The following is a 14,921-nucleotide window of genomic DNA, read 5'->3' on the forward strand; positions in this document are numbered from 1 at the left end:
AGTTTAGAGTTTTATGTAAGATACTTCAAAGTAAAGGGGAAATTTTGGTCTAAATTTTAGGGCCGTAGCATCGAAATATAGTTACTAAATTTTTAGGTTGTTGAAGAAGTTGGTGGAAGAGAAGCGAGGATGGACGCTAGAAAGAGGGATATGCTAAAAATGCTCAGTAAAACGATTGGTTTTGGTTGAGAGGAAGAGTTGAAGAGACTGTATACGTATCAGCAAACTTAACAACCTATAATTGGCTAAGCCATTTTATTATCAGAGGGGAGTTTGATGGGGTAGTTTTTCCAAAATTCTTTGGTTGATGCGTGAAGGAACATGATACAATGAAATGAATTTCGTTCGCAGTTGTGTTTCTGTGATTTTTGTACGATTTTCACAACCGCTTCTGTGATTTTTATACGATCTTCATTCTTATGACAGCTCCCAAATCGAAACCGCAATGAACCATTGACGCGCACAAGCTTTTATAAGAGAGTAACAGGACTGGAACAGCAAGCCTTTAGATTTACCTAAAGAGTCGTTGTCACGGCAGCTACACTTTGAATGTTGGACTGAAGTAAATACAGCCTAACGACAACTTAAAACTTGGACAAGGCACAAAGTAAAGCCCAGGTTCTAGACTGAAACTTGGTGAATACTATAATTAACAGTCTTTGCCGCTTTTGATGCAGTATTCCCAACCTTTCACCACAAAATACACATTGAAATCAGTGTGATTCTGGATTTTGATTGTGAAACATGACAGCACAAATATGATAAACAACAAGGGAAGTCGTAGTTTTATTCTGACTATCAGAGCTCCCTTGGTCCATTCATGTGGTGAGATTGGTTGGCTAACAGCACTACTGTAAATGTTTATTTCTTGAGCAACAAGTGGGGCAGACAGGCCATTTTTGATATTTAATTGCAAAAAGACTTCCAACAGGTCGAAGCCACATCTTGTTCTTCCTTTTCCGACAAAAGATTATCAACAGTAGATTCCACATCATTGTCAAAATGCTGCCCATCCAGCACCTGTGCTCTTTGTTTGTTCCGGTTCAGTCGATGAAGGTAGGCTTTGCTGTGTATCACAGATGATTGAAGTGTAAGGGGGTGAAGGAATGAGTAAAATAACCACAAAACAAAGGCCCCCAAAATTCATCTACATTCATTTGGAGGTAATGCATGCTAATCCAGTTAAATGAAGAATGTCAGACTATAATTTTTTTAAATTTGCTATAGTCTTATTTGACAAGTGACAGAAAAGGGACACCTAGAATAGTAAGGTGACACGATTAACCAGATTAAAAAAACAGTTTTTTTTAAAAAAAAACTTCTTTAAGCATAGAGGATTGCTTTATCATGAAGGCATGGACCATGAAAAGGAGATTAAATCTTGTCTTATCTATCAGTTTGTGAAAGTGGCTAGTATGTGCACGGGACAGCTGCATGTGTTCTTTGTAGTGCTCCATTCTGGACAACAAGACTCTCAAGTGTAAGCCAAAGAATTAAAAATGTCACCTTTATAGCAGAAAGATCTGAAAAAGTATCGTTGTTTCTCTTGGTGGGTTCTTTCGGGGCCCTGATTCCAGTATTATGTCCAGAATTCATCCTTGAAGCTGCAGGGTCATTAGGTGGAGGTGGAAGAGGAGACCGAAGCTTCCCAGCTGCGCCTGGAGGTGGCGCAAGGAGCATGCTTGCCTTGGGTTTTGCAGTGGCCCCTCCAGATAAACCAGCAGATTGAAGCATGCCACTTCCAGTAGTTGGCTTGTTTTTCACATTTATCCTAATGGTTTCACCTTCCTACAGAAAAAGAAGGAATGACATTAAAACTTCATGCAAATACCAGGGATAATGCACATGACCTCGTTGATAAGATGAGATATGGACATGGCATGAACATGCTCCTGTGTAAACTCCAAACTTGTAATGCACCTACGATAATAATATGGTGCCTTCTATCACATTCTCATCAATATCATGCAATATGGATAGTTTACAACACAAACTAAAAAAAGGAGCAACATTCTCTTCCCTGTGGAGTACTACCGCACAACATTGACAGATTGACTATCTAATAGTTCAGCGAAATTACATAATGTAGCCTTTGTTTACATATGCATTCCACAACATCAAATTGTATTCCGTTCCCCTTTACTCTATGTTCTTTTCTTTGATGGAGTTGTAGGCCAGGGAAAGGATGTGCAGAAGGCTGACCAAGTCATAATTCTTTCCTGCTTGTCATCAAATTGAGGACCCTTCTGGACCAGTCAACCAAGTCGCACAAACCAGGCCCATTTCTGACAGAAGTTGCATAAGGGACTAAGAGACAGGCCTATTGTTTGGTAAAAAAAAAAAAAAATCCACTGATACGACCTTTGGTAAGAGAACATATTTACTGCATGGATAGAAGAGTCTAAAAGATTTTTGTTCCTGAGAAAGCTATATATGAGCAAAATGAATTGATTACATTCCACCAGATTAACTGCAAACCTATAACAGAATAAGGTCATCTATAAGCCCACTAAGAAATCAACTGTCTAAAAGCTTTGGCGTTTTGTTCGGATGCTTTTCCTCGTCTTGATGCCTGGTCTGCTAATAACCAATGACTGACGTCAAACTCGATGTATTTTTTTAAAAAAACTTTTTATATCCTTTAAAAGACCTAACATAGTCTCCGTTTACCAAAAAATGATAATCAGAGTCTCCTTTGCTTGCTAAGCTAATCACAAATTATTTCATCAAATGGCATACCAGATCCCCAACAACCTATCCATCATTCCTTTTTGGCCATCCTACAGATTTAGGACAACACAACAAAATACACATCAACACAATCTTATCTACTTGCATGAATAATCACTTTTAACGAAGACAACAGCAACAACATTTCATTATTCATCAGCTAAACTCTAAAAACATTTGCAAAAGGAGAAAAGTTAAGCTTGCAGCAAAGATCTTAACTTCTGATCATTCCGATTATGCTACAGCCGAAGGAAGAGAGAGAGAGAGAGAGAGAGAGAGAGAGAAGGTCTTTCAGCTTACCTTGAGCCGGCGATTGACGGCCGGGTGTATGCCAATCTGGCTGTCTTCGATCTCCTCGCCACCCGTCTCCTTCTCCTGCTCCCTCTTGACATACTTCTCGTGGTCCGACAGCGCGACGTTGAAGTCGAACGCCTCGTTGCGCTCGTTGAACCCGAGCCCGACGAAGGCGTACTTCCCCCTGCCGTCCTCGATGCGGAGCACGAAGTAGCGGGAGGAGTCGAGCACGGTCTCGACGGCGCTCTCCCTCTGCCCGGGCAGCACGAAGCAGGCGGCGAAGAGCTCCCCCGTGGCCGGGTCCTCGAGCCGGATCTCGCAGCGGTCGCCGCAGGACACCACGCGGAGGCGGCCCGACCAGATCTTGTCCGACTGCAGCCACTCGCCGCACTTGTAGCCGCCGCTGGTGGTGCGCGGCGGGATCTTGTACACCGACACCTCCCGTACCACCAGCAGCGTGTGCTCAAAGGCCTCCTCCTCCTCGGCCAGCGACGACGCCATGATCCCGCCCCCGCCTCCTCTCTCAACTAACTGCTTCCTACCGATGCAATCCAAGAACAGGTAATGGTCACGAGATCAGATTACAACATGAGGAAATGAACCAGTAGAGATCTAGATAACATCAGGGTCGATCTCACCCAAGATGATATTTTTTGCGCGATTTCTTGGGATTTTTGGCGGTTGGGGTTTGGATTGGGGTTCTTGAGGAGAGGAGAAGAAAGGTGGAGAAGAAGACATGGGATCGAAGTGGTGGAGGACTGAGGAGGAATGCAGCAATCAGAATGTCACATTTTACGATTTGGCCCTTCTTCTCGGTCTAATTTCTGTTCCAAGGTCGATTGTGTTGTCTCTTCTTTTTCCTTTTTCTTTTCCTTTTCTTTTTAAGATGGCTTTTGTTCTCTTTAGGAATCATGCAATTGTGCATTTCATCCCAGCAGTTGGGGCATCAGTGCATCACCAACCAATGGTGGGTTGGAGCGTCACGGAGCAAGCAATCTAGCCCTATAAGGTTTGGTGAATGAAAGCAGATGAAGTTATGAAAGCCATCACATTCCAAGATAAGGATAGTAGGTCTCTAACAATTCCAGAGAGGCGATGTAGTGATGTTTCATCCGGCAACAATTTTGAAGGTGTTTCATCCAAGTTTCAGAGAGGTTTTCATTGATCCCATTGAAACTATATCATGTCATGTATATTTTATTTTGAAAAGTTTTTAATAGAAAACTTAAGGTGAAATTATGCTATATATTCAGAGGACCTATAAAGAGCTCATCAAGTTTTTCAACAGATTCTTGCAAAATCTCCGTGCCCACCAAGATCATAATACAATGGCACACATATATCCTACATACCCGAAACACCACTATTTGTTGAGATATCACTTGCATTTTGTGGTTCTACCCACGACCATGATTCTAATAAAAAAGCTTTATTTATTTTCTAGGTAGTATAGACTGCATAGTGTGGTATTCTTTATAGGAAAAAAAGAAATCTGTCGTTGTATAAAAAACATAATGGATATTTAGAAAGCTCATCCCAAACGGTCCGTATCATATGTATTAATCAAATATATACTTCAGCTCATAGGGTGGAGATACTTTTTTTTTCTCGTAGGAACTCCACTGCTGATCTAGGAAGTATATTCAAAAACCAAAAACACAGAGGGCATGCGAGCATAAACATAGCATATTAGCACTCATCTCCAAACTATCATATATGCCAAAAACCCATTTCGCAAAATAATTCGAGATGGAACCCTATCAGACATCGCCTCCTCTCAAATCGATTCCCCTACTACAGTAGAGAAAGGTGACCAAGCGGTGACTCTCGTTCCCGACATCGATTATTCCGTTCTCCCTCCTCTGGCGGCCTCTCCGACACCAGAGCGGGTGGGGAAAGGACGGATCGGCGCTCGGCGGTCATGTATGCGTCTAGGTTTGTTTAGTATAGGTCCTAGGGTGTCTAGGGTTTGGTTTCTCGACGGTGATGGCGAGGCGGAGACGACATTGCCGCTCTGGAATAAGGTCCTCCGGTCCCTTCCTCGCCTCATCGGTGTTCGCTTCGGCACCAGAGATGGGCTAGTGAGGTGGGAGTCCATCAGATCTGAAGCTTTGGCTGAAGTTTGGGATATCGGTAGGTCCTGTAGGAGAGTTTTGTGCCGTTCGATGCTTCGGTCTTGTGTGACGGTGGCATTGTGCAAAGCGTGCGGAAGGGTGATTGCTGGGTTCGTGGTGATGTGGCGAGTGGGTCTGCTCATCCCCTTTGCAGTTTTTCGGCTATGCGAGCAGACCTAGGATCAGGTAAGCTTGGGGTGCTTCCTCGGCCGATGGATTTGCAAGGTTCCTACTTTCCTGTCGCTTGTGGTGGGTTGCTGCTGCGGTTCCTATCAAAGCCTTTGTGCGATGGTGATTTCCCTTGTCTCAGTGTGGAGCTTGCTGTCGTCTTCCTGTTTCGACGGCTGCCTCAGTGTCTACGGAATCCAACGATGGGTGGCGTTTCCGATGAACACAGAGGTCTCTAAGGACATGCTTGTAAATTTCTTTTCTTCTAGGATCCTCTATGAGAGTCGGCATGAACAATTTCCCTCCGTGTATCTTTTGCCTATGCATATGTACTTGTACTCGTCGATAAGACAGGGCGAAGTAACGTATCTGCACGGTCGTGCCTTCCTCCCAAGACTCGCTTCTCTTGCACCTCATTCCATCTCCGTGGCTCCCTCCCACTGCTCATCAAATGATAATAATCTATATCTATACTCCTATAAAATAGATGAGTTATGACAGATCTGAACGATCTTCACCATTTATCTACATGATTAAATGGTCTATAATCAAAGTTGCTCTACCGTCTCATCCCCTCTCAATTGTTTGAAAACTTCCAATCAATTTGGAAACATGTAATTAATAAATGCTATGAGTATTAAAAAGTATTAATATATCATTATTTCCTTCTATCTATAGGGTGCATCATTAACCTTTTTTTTAATTATTTTTTCACGTGATTTTTTTACCCATCACAATATTATTGATTTCACATGTGTGAAGCATGTGCATTGATTGTTAGTGGAAAGAGATGTGCCTGTTCACACAAAAAATTTCCAAAATAGTTATGCTTGCTATAAGATAGCATGCATGCACTCTCTAAATTTAGCAACATAAAAAAAAGAGTAACATAAAGATCGAGAACATACAAAAGATGCATAATCTTGGCAAGAGGTTGCCAGAAAACATTCTTTGGAACATGGTTGGTACCCAAACACCTTCATCTCCGCCATTTCCTCATATTCGTCCATCCTTCCCACAATTGGTTAGCGCATCAAATGGAAATGCAGACGACAATATACACAACGCGCGTGCCTCCAAAGTAATAAGAGCGACGCTGATGACAGTAGTACAAGAAAAATGAAATATGCCATGACTCGTATGATCATTTCAGTGATCACCGATGAACAATAGTGAAGAGAAACATAGCAGAATTGTCTCTTCTCCTTTGGCAAGACCTTAAGTCTTCAACTACTGTGCCTTAGAGGCTACAACAATAGTACTACCAGACAGGCAACACAAGACTTTACCCTATCAATAGTCATAAACATCCAGCTCACCGCTAAAGATGAAGAACCACAAAATGGCACGACTAAGCAACTAAGTTAAGCCTAAAGGAAGTTGCAACTAGCCCCTAGTCCTTTTTGTAGGAATTCCAAAGGCAGATATCGATCGCGAAATTCATCCCGACCTTAGACTTCTAAAGAGTATCCCCAAGAGATAGAACACGTCCCCTGTACTTTAGATAGTAGACATCTTCCTTAATCTGCAAATTTTCTTCATGACTTCCCTTGTTGTGTCGCACGTCCTCATCGACATAGTTACCGTCTTCCCTTCCCATGTCTTGATGAAGATTTGGAAACTCCGATATAACATGAGAACCTCACCATTTTCGATGTGTTGATTCTGCAATGTTTCAGTGTCCTTAAGTGCTGCGTCGCCACCAGATTGAGTTGCATGAGTATCTACGTGAATGCAGGTAAACCCTCAAGGTCTCAATCATCAACTTGATATCAGCAATAGTATACCAGCATTTGACATCAAGATTCACAGCTCTTTGACCCTCAACATTGATAGAGATACACAACTTGTCAGACGGGCAAACCAAAACATGCAGCGCGTGGCCATTTCTCAAATCGCACTGACTCAACAATTGGTTGTCCTCAAGCTGTTGACCTGCATAGAACATGATCTGTTCATCCAGAGGAATTCCCCCCTTCTGTTCCATTTGTTGCCTTGACATCAGCAACACTCTAGGATTTCTTCAAATTGAGCTTTATGATCTTTCAAATAGAAGGGATCTTGCCAGATATTTGCATCCCATCGGTTACATAGAGGTCGACAGTAGGGTGGCAAAAAATTGAATGACCCTTCTTTTTGGCTAGAAATCACTTGGAGGATGACAGCAGGCTTGCTGATTACAACATCATGACAAACTCTACTGTCAACCTCTAGGGCCATTTAATTTTTTGCCACCCTAAAGAAGCGTCACTTCTCCTGAGTCACTGACACGTGGAGTCGCCTTAGTCACTGACAGGTGGGCTAGGGTGGCAAAAAATTTGCCACCCACCCCATAAGGGTGGCAAATCTTAAAATTTTCGGCAAAAAAAATAGTGTTTGCTGGTTCTTGTCAGTCCCCTCGATGGCATTGATTTTAGACTTAATCTGATCGACTGTATTAGTGCACTTCACATCAAGTGTTACTTTTTCATCACCTTGACATAGATCTGCAAAGAGGACAGTGGAACTACCAAATTACTAAGTAATCATCGTTCTTTGAAAAATATGAATGCATCAAAGTATGTAATAAAAGAGCATCAGAACAAGAATGAAGCTAGTATATAGAGCAGAAAAAAAGCAGATTCGGTAAGCACCACATGTAAACCTCAGTCAAACCTTGTGATATTATCTACTTGGCTTCTGACATAACATCAATAGTTATTCGTGATCCAGGATGCCCAAGGAAATTATTGCTAAGCATGCTGATGACACCTAAGTTTACAAACATTAATTACTAGAATTTGTACAGCTTATGAACCCTTCAAACAAAAGCGTACATATAGACTTCTTTTCTTTCATCCCTTATACTTTAAGTACCTTCAGTTTCAAATTTTCAAAAAAAAAAAAACAAATCCCTCAAAGCTTGACAACCAGATTATTAAGAAATACTCACATAATACCTCAACACGCAAAACATAGCACAAACATGTCGCGGGAGCTCGGTCGTCTGTACCACCAAGAAATCAAAGGAAAGATGATTTTTTGCACGCACCAGATCGCCTTCAATGCTAGTACTTTCTTGCAAGAAGTTTAACATCGTGATCAAGAACGATTTGACAAGCATTGTCATAGATGATACGACTACAAAGGCAAAAACCAAGCCCGTCATCTTGGAACCGATCGATCGGGCCAGAAACTCAGTACCCCCTACTTGAGCGTGACCACTACACTGCATCGCGTGCCCCTCGAATCCGCGAGACGACACCATCCCGCGACCCGCATTCCGCCAAGAACAGACAACCTAACCATACGATGAGTCTGAGATGAAGTGGCTGGGCGTGCGTAGAGCATGAACCTTGTAGTGGGGCGGCTGCTCCTGACGGGGATCCATGATGTGCCGCTTCATCCGTCGTCTCCGCTGTCGCCACCGAGCACGAACCTTGTAGTGGGGCGGCTGCTCCTGACGGGGATCCATGGTGTGCCGCTTCATCCATCGTCTCCGCTATCGCTGCCGACTCCTCCTTGGTGGCGGATCAGTGAGTGGAGCCGAAGAAGCAAGAACGTTTCTCGTCCTCGCCTCGCTCCCCACTTTCACCCCTCTTTCTTGATCTTCTCACCTTTACTGCTCCCCACTGCCGTAGCGCTGCCATAGTAAATGTGGTGGGCCCGCCAGCACTGATACGATAGCATCCACCATGTGTCACTGGAATATACTCCTATGGTACTAGTCTCTGCTATTTAGGGTCTGTTTGTTTGGGCTTTTGCTTCTGGCTTCTCTGAAAAGCTGTGCTTTTGGCTTTTCTAAAAAGCTACTTTTGGATTTTAGCTGTTAGATTTTACAACAATTTTTTGGCTTCTCAGCACACTACTTCTCAGAAAAGCTACTCTCAGCTAGCTTCCCAGCTTCTAGTTTATTTCATCAGACGCAGGCTTCAGGCTTCTCCAGAAGTCACTTTTCAGCAAACCAGTTTATTTGGGCTTTTGGCTTCTGAGCTTCTGACAGAAGCAGAAGCCAGAAGGAGCCTAAAACAAATAGTCCCTTAGAAAATAGTAGTGATTCGTGAAACCTCCATGTATCCTACTTTGGTCTGTCTCCCATTCAACTATCCAGATCCAATTTAACCCTCTCCTTCCTCCCCATGTTCTGCCCTGTCTTGAACCAGCTCCCCCTCACCTCGCTCCCGTCCCTTGCGATCCCCTTACCCGGGTCGCATGCCCAAGATCTCAGAACCTCCCTTGCCTATTGCCACCTCCGCCTCGCATCTGCCACTACCTCCCTCGGCTCTGCCTCTCTTCGCCGCTCTCAACCTCGACATCCAGTCCCATGCTAGCTCTGATAGTTCATTCTCCTTCTGCACCCATCCTGTCCTATCCGCCCCACGACGCAAACTGTATCATCTCTTACCACCATCGCCGCAACCCTGCACCCCCGCCTGCCATGGCTGATCTGCCGCCCTTGTCAGCGCCCGCCTCACCAGCCCGACCAGATCGCCGTGTCTCTGTTTCCACCCTGTAGAACCCCAACCTTAATCCCCTTCTCTCTCACCCACAGACTCTAGAGGAGGGAGGAAGATGAGGATGGGCTACTCCATCTCAGGGCTCAACGCCCTCTATGACGTAGCAACGAGTGGAGGCGACATCTGGATCAACAAGCGCCACTTCCGCGTCCTCTGCTAGATCGGTGAGGGCGGCTTCACTTTTGTCTACCTCGCCAGGGAGCACCAGACCCCGTCCTACGCCGCACTCGGCAGGCGTGTCTCCCACGTCTCAGGTACCCCCGCACGATCCTCACCCCCCTCACGAGCTCTTGATTTTATCTCCTTAAGTGTTCTTGGTGTGCTGGATTGGTTCCTATTTTTGGCACATATATGATGAAACTAGGATGTTCATAGGTTTTTTTTTACTTTGTAACATTTCCATTTATTGGTTTAACCAATGTATCCAGGGGGTTTTCCCACTTGCAATTGGGAGATGTTCTGGTCAACTGAGTGGAAGTTTTGTAATTGCATGTCTTAGAGTGCACAACTGAAGATGTTCCCATTAGTGTGTTGATGTTGTTTAGAGGATGGAACATATGCTATGAAGAAGGTGCTGATACATGAGCAGCTGGATATGGTGAAGGACTAGATCCGTGTGTCGTTATTGTTCAATCATCACACTATGTTGCCGCTTCTTGATCATGCCATAATAGCAATCAAGGTAATCGATTGTGCATATTGCATATCTTTCTTTCGTGCATGGGGATGCTATAAACATTTGAATAATTAAATGTCAAACTGTGTGCAAGGTTTAGCAAAACATGCTGAATTTGGCTAATTCCATCTTGTAGAAGTGTGCTATTTTTTATCTGAGGCTTTTTGTTTCTCTTGCGATACATATGTGAGGGATATAGCAATCAAATTTGATTCCAAATGTGGATATAGCCCGCGTAGTGTCATATTGTCAAATAAAAAAGGTTGTTTTGGTTAGGGGCTTAGGCACTTGATGTTTTACTCATATTATCTTGTCAAAGTCTATCTTATGTTGAGACTTGAGAAGCTTGTTGTCTTGATATATTTAGAGTCAACAAGGAGATTAGAGCCATGAAGCATACCTGCTCTTCCCAGTCTATTTGGATGGTACTTTGTTTGACAACGCTAACTTCATGATGTCCAGAAAAGAATTCTATTCAATAGCCAATGTGCTACAAATATTTCGGCAGGTCAATCTTTTGATGAGACCAGAAGGCTACAGTCTCATTATGCCAGTTTCTTGATGATGTCATTAATAATTGTAGAATTTTGGTTAATGCACTGCTTTCATGTAATTTCAAAAAAAAAATCATGTCTTAATACTAACAACAAGTAGGTTACTTTTGTTTGTATGATTTTTTATGTGGTGCCCAAAATTCTCCTTTACTTAATGTGAGAGCCCTCGTTTTTATTGTAGCAGCATGTATTTTTTTATTCATCAATCACTTTCTAATTGATGATTTTTCAAGTTTTAATGTGAGAGCCCTCCTTTTTATCATTTTTATTGTAGCAAGCTGGAATTTGTATTATCTTTATTTCATTCATCTGCTCATTATAAGCACTACATGTTGCTCCCTCTATATTTCCATCAGGACAAGCAGGAGGAAGAGATCGCTGTATCAAAACTCCCAGCTGATGTCAGGGATTAGAATGGTGAGACAGTAATAGATGAAGGAAAATAAGAATAAGACTTTTGCCTGCTGGGATGGTAGACAAAATAGTGATTGCGGCTCCTATTTATCTTCCACTTTCTGATTCTGCATCGGCATTGAAGAGGTGAGATTAAGAAGTTTCTGTTATTTTCCTCACTATTATCATTGGTAGAAATGCAAATATGGTTTTCTTATGATAGCTAGATTCATTGTTTCTACTAGATATTCTTAATCTTGTGCTATGTACCTGATGCTGATTTGTGTCTTAGCCATTGTGCCCTTTTTCACTCTTAGCTGCCAGCTTAATTTTGATTTATATGGTCCTCTTTTGTGATAGATCTTCAAATAGTTTTTGTTTATGTATGATCTTCTTCAACTCATTTTGGCTGGTTTATTCTACAGGAGTTCTTTCAAGTTGGATTCATATTTTGATCCTTCATTTATGTCATTGATTAAATATCCAGACCTAAGGCGCAAGGAGCAGTGGGAAAAATCTGCTCAAGCTCAAAAGGGATTTAATTATGCTAAGTTACTTGGATATGGCAATCTAGGTTGCTGTTCATTATCTGTAGCTGAGGAATATTCACTTCATTCACAATACCTTGCTAAAGCAAATTCTCTTAATCTTTCAGAGATTACTGAAATGAAAATAATTTATATAAATTTCCCATTATGTTTTTATACTTTTTTGGCTTGTGCTTAATGATGAATATATCTGCATATTTGATGACTTTCATCTCAATGTCTCTACTTCCCTTAATCTGATGTTCTCCACCAACTACAGTTATCGTGGTGGAGTTGACATTGAAGGACGCCCGGTTATGATTGTTGTTGGTGCACACATTCTTCTTCGCTGCCTTGATCTTGACCGATTTGTTCTACATGTAGTGAAGGTAATTGATATAATACAGCTGTAACAATGTTGTCATGCAAAAGTTATGCTGGTATACTACATGTTTTATGCCATGAAGCAAGGGTTACATATCTTGGTGCAAAGATCCTGAAATCTTGGATTGATATTAGGAAGTTAAATCAGCTTGGCGTAGATATCATGGTTTCCTATGTGCTCACTAAGCTTTATGCGATATCCTTGTACTAAGATAGAAACATAGGCCGATGAAAGCAACAGAACATCTGATGTTATGCTACGGTGTGGGGTGCTTACTTTTAGAGATATTGCTATCATGTTGGGATTATTTGAAATAAAACACGGGCGATATATTCTGGTTTAGATGTTAGTGGTACTTTGTCTCATTGTCTTGCGTATGTCAACATCTTGTAGCGAGAACCTAGGAGACACCATTTATACAATTTCACTACTGCTGCGACTGTGTAATGTCGAGATATAAGCAAGTAGAATCATTTCTCAAAATCTGACCACACCCACACTGAATGATGTTGTAACAAATCTGAATGAATGAATATTCAATAAATTGATCCATTTATAGCATTATATTAGGCACTATTTTGAAATCATTGCAGCGCATGGGCACATTACTGTTTCTACATATTTTTGCATTGAATTCCTTGAATTAACTACGATACAAGAACTGGTGGAAAGATGAAGGCAACACTATGTTCAAGCTGGGCTCATTTGAGGCCGTCAGGTCGCAGGAGGTGCTGGTGGCGCAACTGGAGGCATAAACAAAAGAAACCATGTTGGCGTTTGATTGAACAACAAAGCACACATGCAGAGTTAAAAGGTTGGTAAATTTAGTGTTTCTTTTTGGTTATATACGATTTATTATGTGAACTACTTAGTGATTTGGTTTTCATTAGACACTACTAAGCAATAATTTTGTTTCTTCCTTTGAAGCATCATGTTCAATGAGCAAGATTTTATTGTTCATTGTTAAGGTTGTTTAAACATTATGTTTTGGTCATATGCACACAAAGACGTGATCCTTATGGAACATTTCCTTATTGTAGGATGATTTCTCGCGTAATCTCCACACTAATCGATTGGGAAACGCTTCAACTTATTACCCTGTGAAATTTTTGGCTCCCGTTACAATGCATGAGCATTTAAATATATTTATGGTGACAGTGAACTACCTTTCGAGAGATAATGACACTTTTGAGGAAGATGAAGCTTTGGAGAACTTGACAAAGTATAAGGAGTTCAAGAAGAAGTTTAAGGAGGGAGAATACATGGTACATGTGGATCCTTAAGGTGTTGAAGCAATCACAAAAAAGGTCTTCGAGCAAATCCAACTGGATGAACAAATGGATGTCTTGCATGAATGCAGTGGCACTTCATATTTTTCATCTAGTGAAGAAGAGTATAGTTATGATGAACAAGGCAATGATGGTGAACTGGTGAGAAGAAAACCAAAGTATCCAAGGTATGACAAGAAGGCATCTATTCCTACTTTCAAATTGGGCATGACTTTTAGAGGAAAGGAGCAGTTTATAAAGGCAGTGAGGAAGTATGGTCTAGCTGAAAGTAAGGTCATCAAATTTGTTAATAATGACCTAAAGAGGGTGTCGGTGTATCAGGAACCGGGGGTCCCTGAATCCCGAGGCCAGGCCAGCCATCCGCCACATGGCGTCATCCCGTGAGGTCGCTCCGGTAGGATGAGGAAAGATCAAGTCCCGGGAGAAGGTGCTCGGGGCCACAGTCAGTGGTCCCCGAGCACCCCAGTTCCCCGATGATCCACGGAGTCTAAGTACCGGGAAGAAAGTGCTCGGGGAGGTGTCCGGTCACCCCCGAGCACCCTAGTCCCCCGACAATCAGAAGAGCTAAGTTCTCGGGAGAGAGTGCTCGGGGCCACGAGCGGCAGCCCCCGAGCACTCGGTTCCCCGAGGATCCATGCAAGAGTGCTCGGGAGAGAGTGCTCAGGGCTGCACGTGGTAGCCCCCGAGCACTCGGTTCCCCGAAGGACCGTGCAAGAGTGCTCGGGAGAAAGTGCTCGGGGAGGTGAACAATACCCCCGAGCACCCGGCACCTGAAGACAAGGAAAGGCATTCTCGGGAGAGAGTGCTCGGGGATATGAACAGTACCCCCGAGCACTCGGTACCCCGACGACCCAGAAAGGCCCCCGAGGGGCCCACCAATGAGGTGTCAACCAGTCACAGGCCCAAGGCCACATTTAATGATCGTGCGTGGCCTGTCGCCTCCAACTGCTCCCGCCGCGCTCAGCGTCAGTTCCTGTCATGCTTTGGCAGAGAGGCGTGGGGTCATTAATTGCACGGGTCCCGTCCCGTGCCATCCGGCTTGTCTCGGGATAATGTAGTAAGGATCAAGGCGTTCCGTCTGCCGCACTGCTGTGGCAGGGGAACAAGACAGGGTGGGCACGCCGGGTCGCTCTGCGGCTGCCCAGTGGACCCGTTGCTAGGGCATTTATGGTGACGGGTGACCGGGCGTGCGACGCATTTTTCACCTCCGGTCACTTCGCCCAGAAGAAATGATGACGCCCTTTCCATTCATGGCGTCTTGGAACTCGTGCCGCCTCCTTCCCGTTTGGGGCATG

The 14,921-nt window shown here is 43.3% G+C and overlaps 1 protein-coding gene and 1 pseudogene across 2 annotated transcripts; both read right to left on the minus strand.

The window, feature by feature from the left end:
* Positions 1-641: 641 nt before the first annotated feature.
* Positions 642-3,896, minus strand: LOC133903458 (uncharacterized protein At1g03900-like). Of its 2 annotated transcripts, none has more exons than XM_062344843.1 (4): positions 3,663-3,896; positions 3,031-3,555; positions 1,507-1,788; positions 642-1,066 (listed from the first exon to the last, which is right to left on the minus strand). In XM_062344843.1, the coding sequence occupies exons 2-4, from the start codon at positions 3,523-3,525 to the stop codon at positions 998-1,000; spliced, it is 846 nt and encodes a 281-aa protein (XP_062200827.1). In that variant the 5' UTR covers positions 3,526-3,555; positions 3,663-3,896; the 3' UTR covers positions 642-997. The 2 variants fall into 2 exon arrangements, with proteins under 2 accessions (XP_062200827.1, XP_062200828.1); XM_062344844.1 differs by having other exon boundaries at positions 3,031-3,562.
* A 2,803-nt stretch (positions 3,897-6,699) lies between these two features.
* LOC133903107 (polyubiquitin-like) lies at positions 6,700-8,676 on the minus strand (annotated as a pseudogene).
* Between the last annotated feature and the right edge of the window lie 6,245 nt (positions 8,677-14,921).

The sequence above is a fragment of the Phragmites australis genome, chromosome 21 (assembly GCF_958298935.1).
Source record: "Phragmites australis chromosome 21, lpPhrAust1.1, whole genome shotgun sequence".
Classification (NCBI taxonomy): Eukaryota; Viridiplantae; Streptophyta; class Magnoliopsida; order Poales; family Poaceae; genus Phragmites; species Phragmites australis.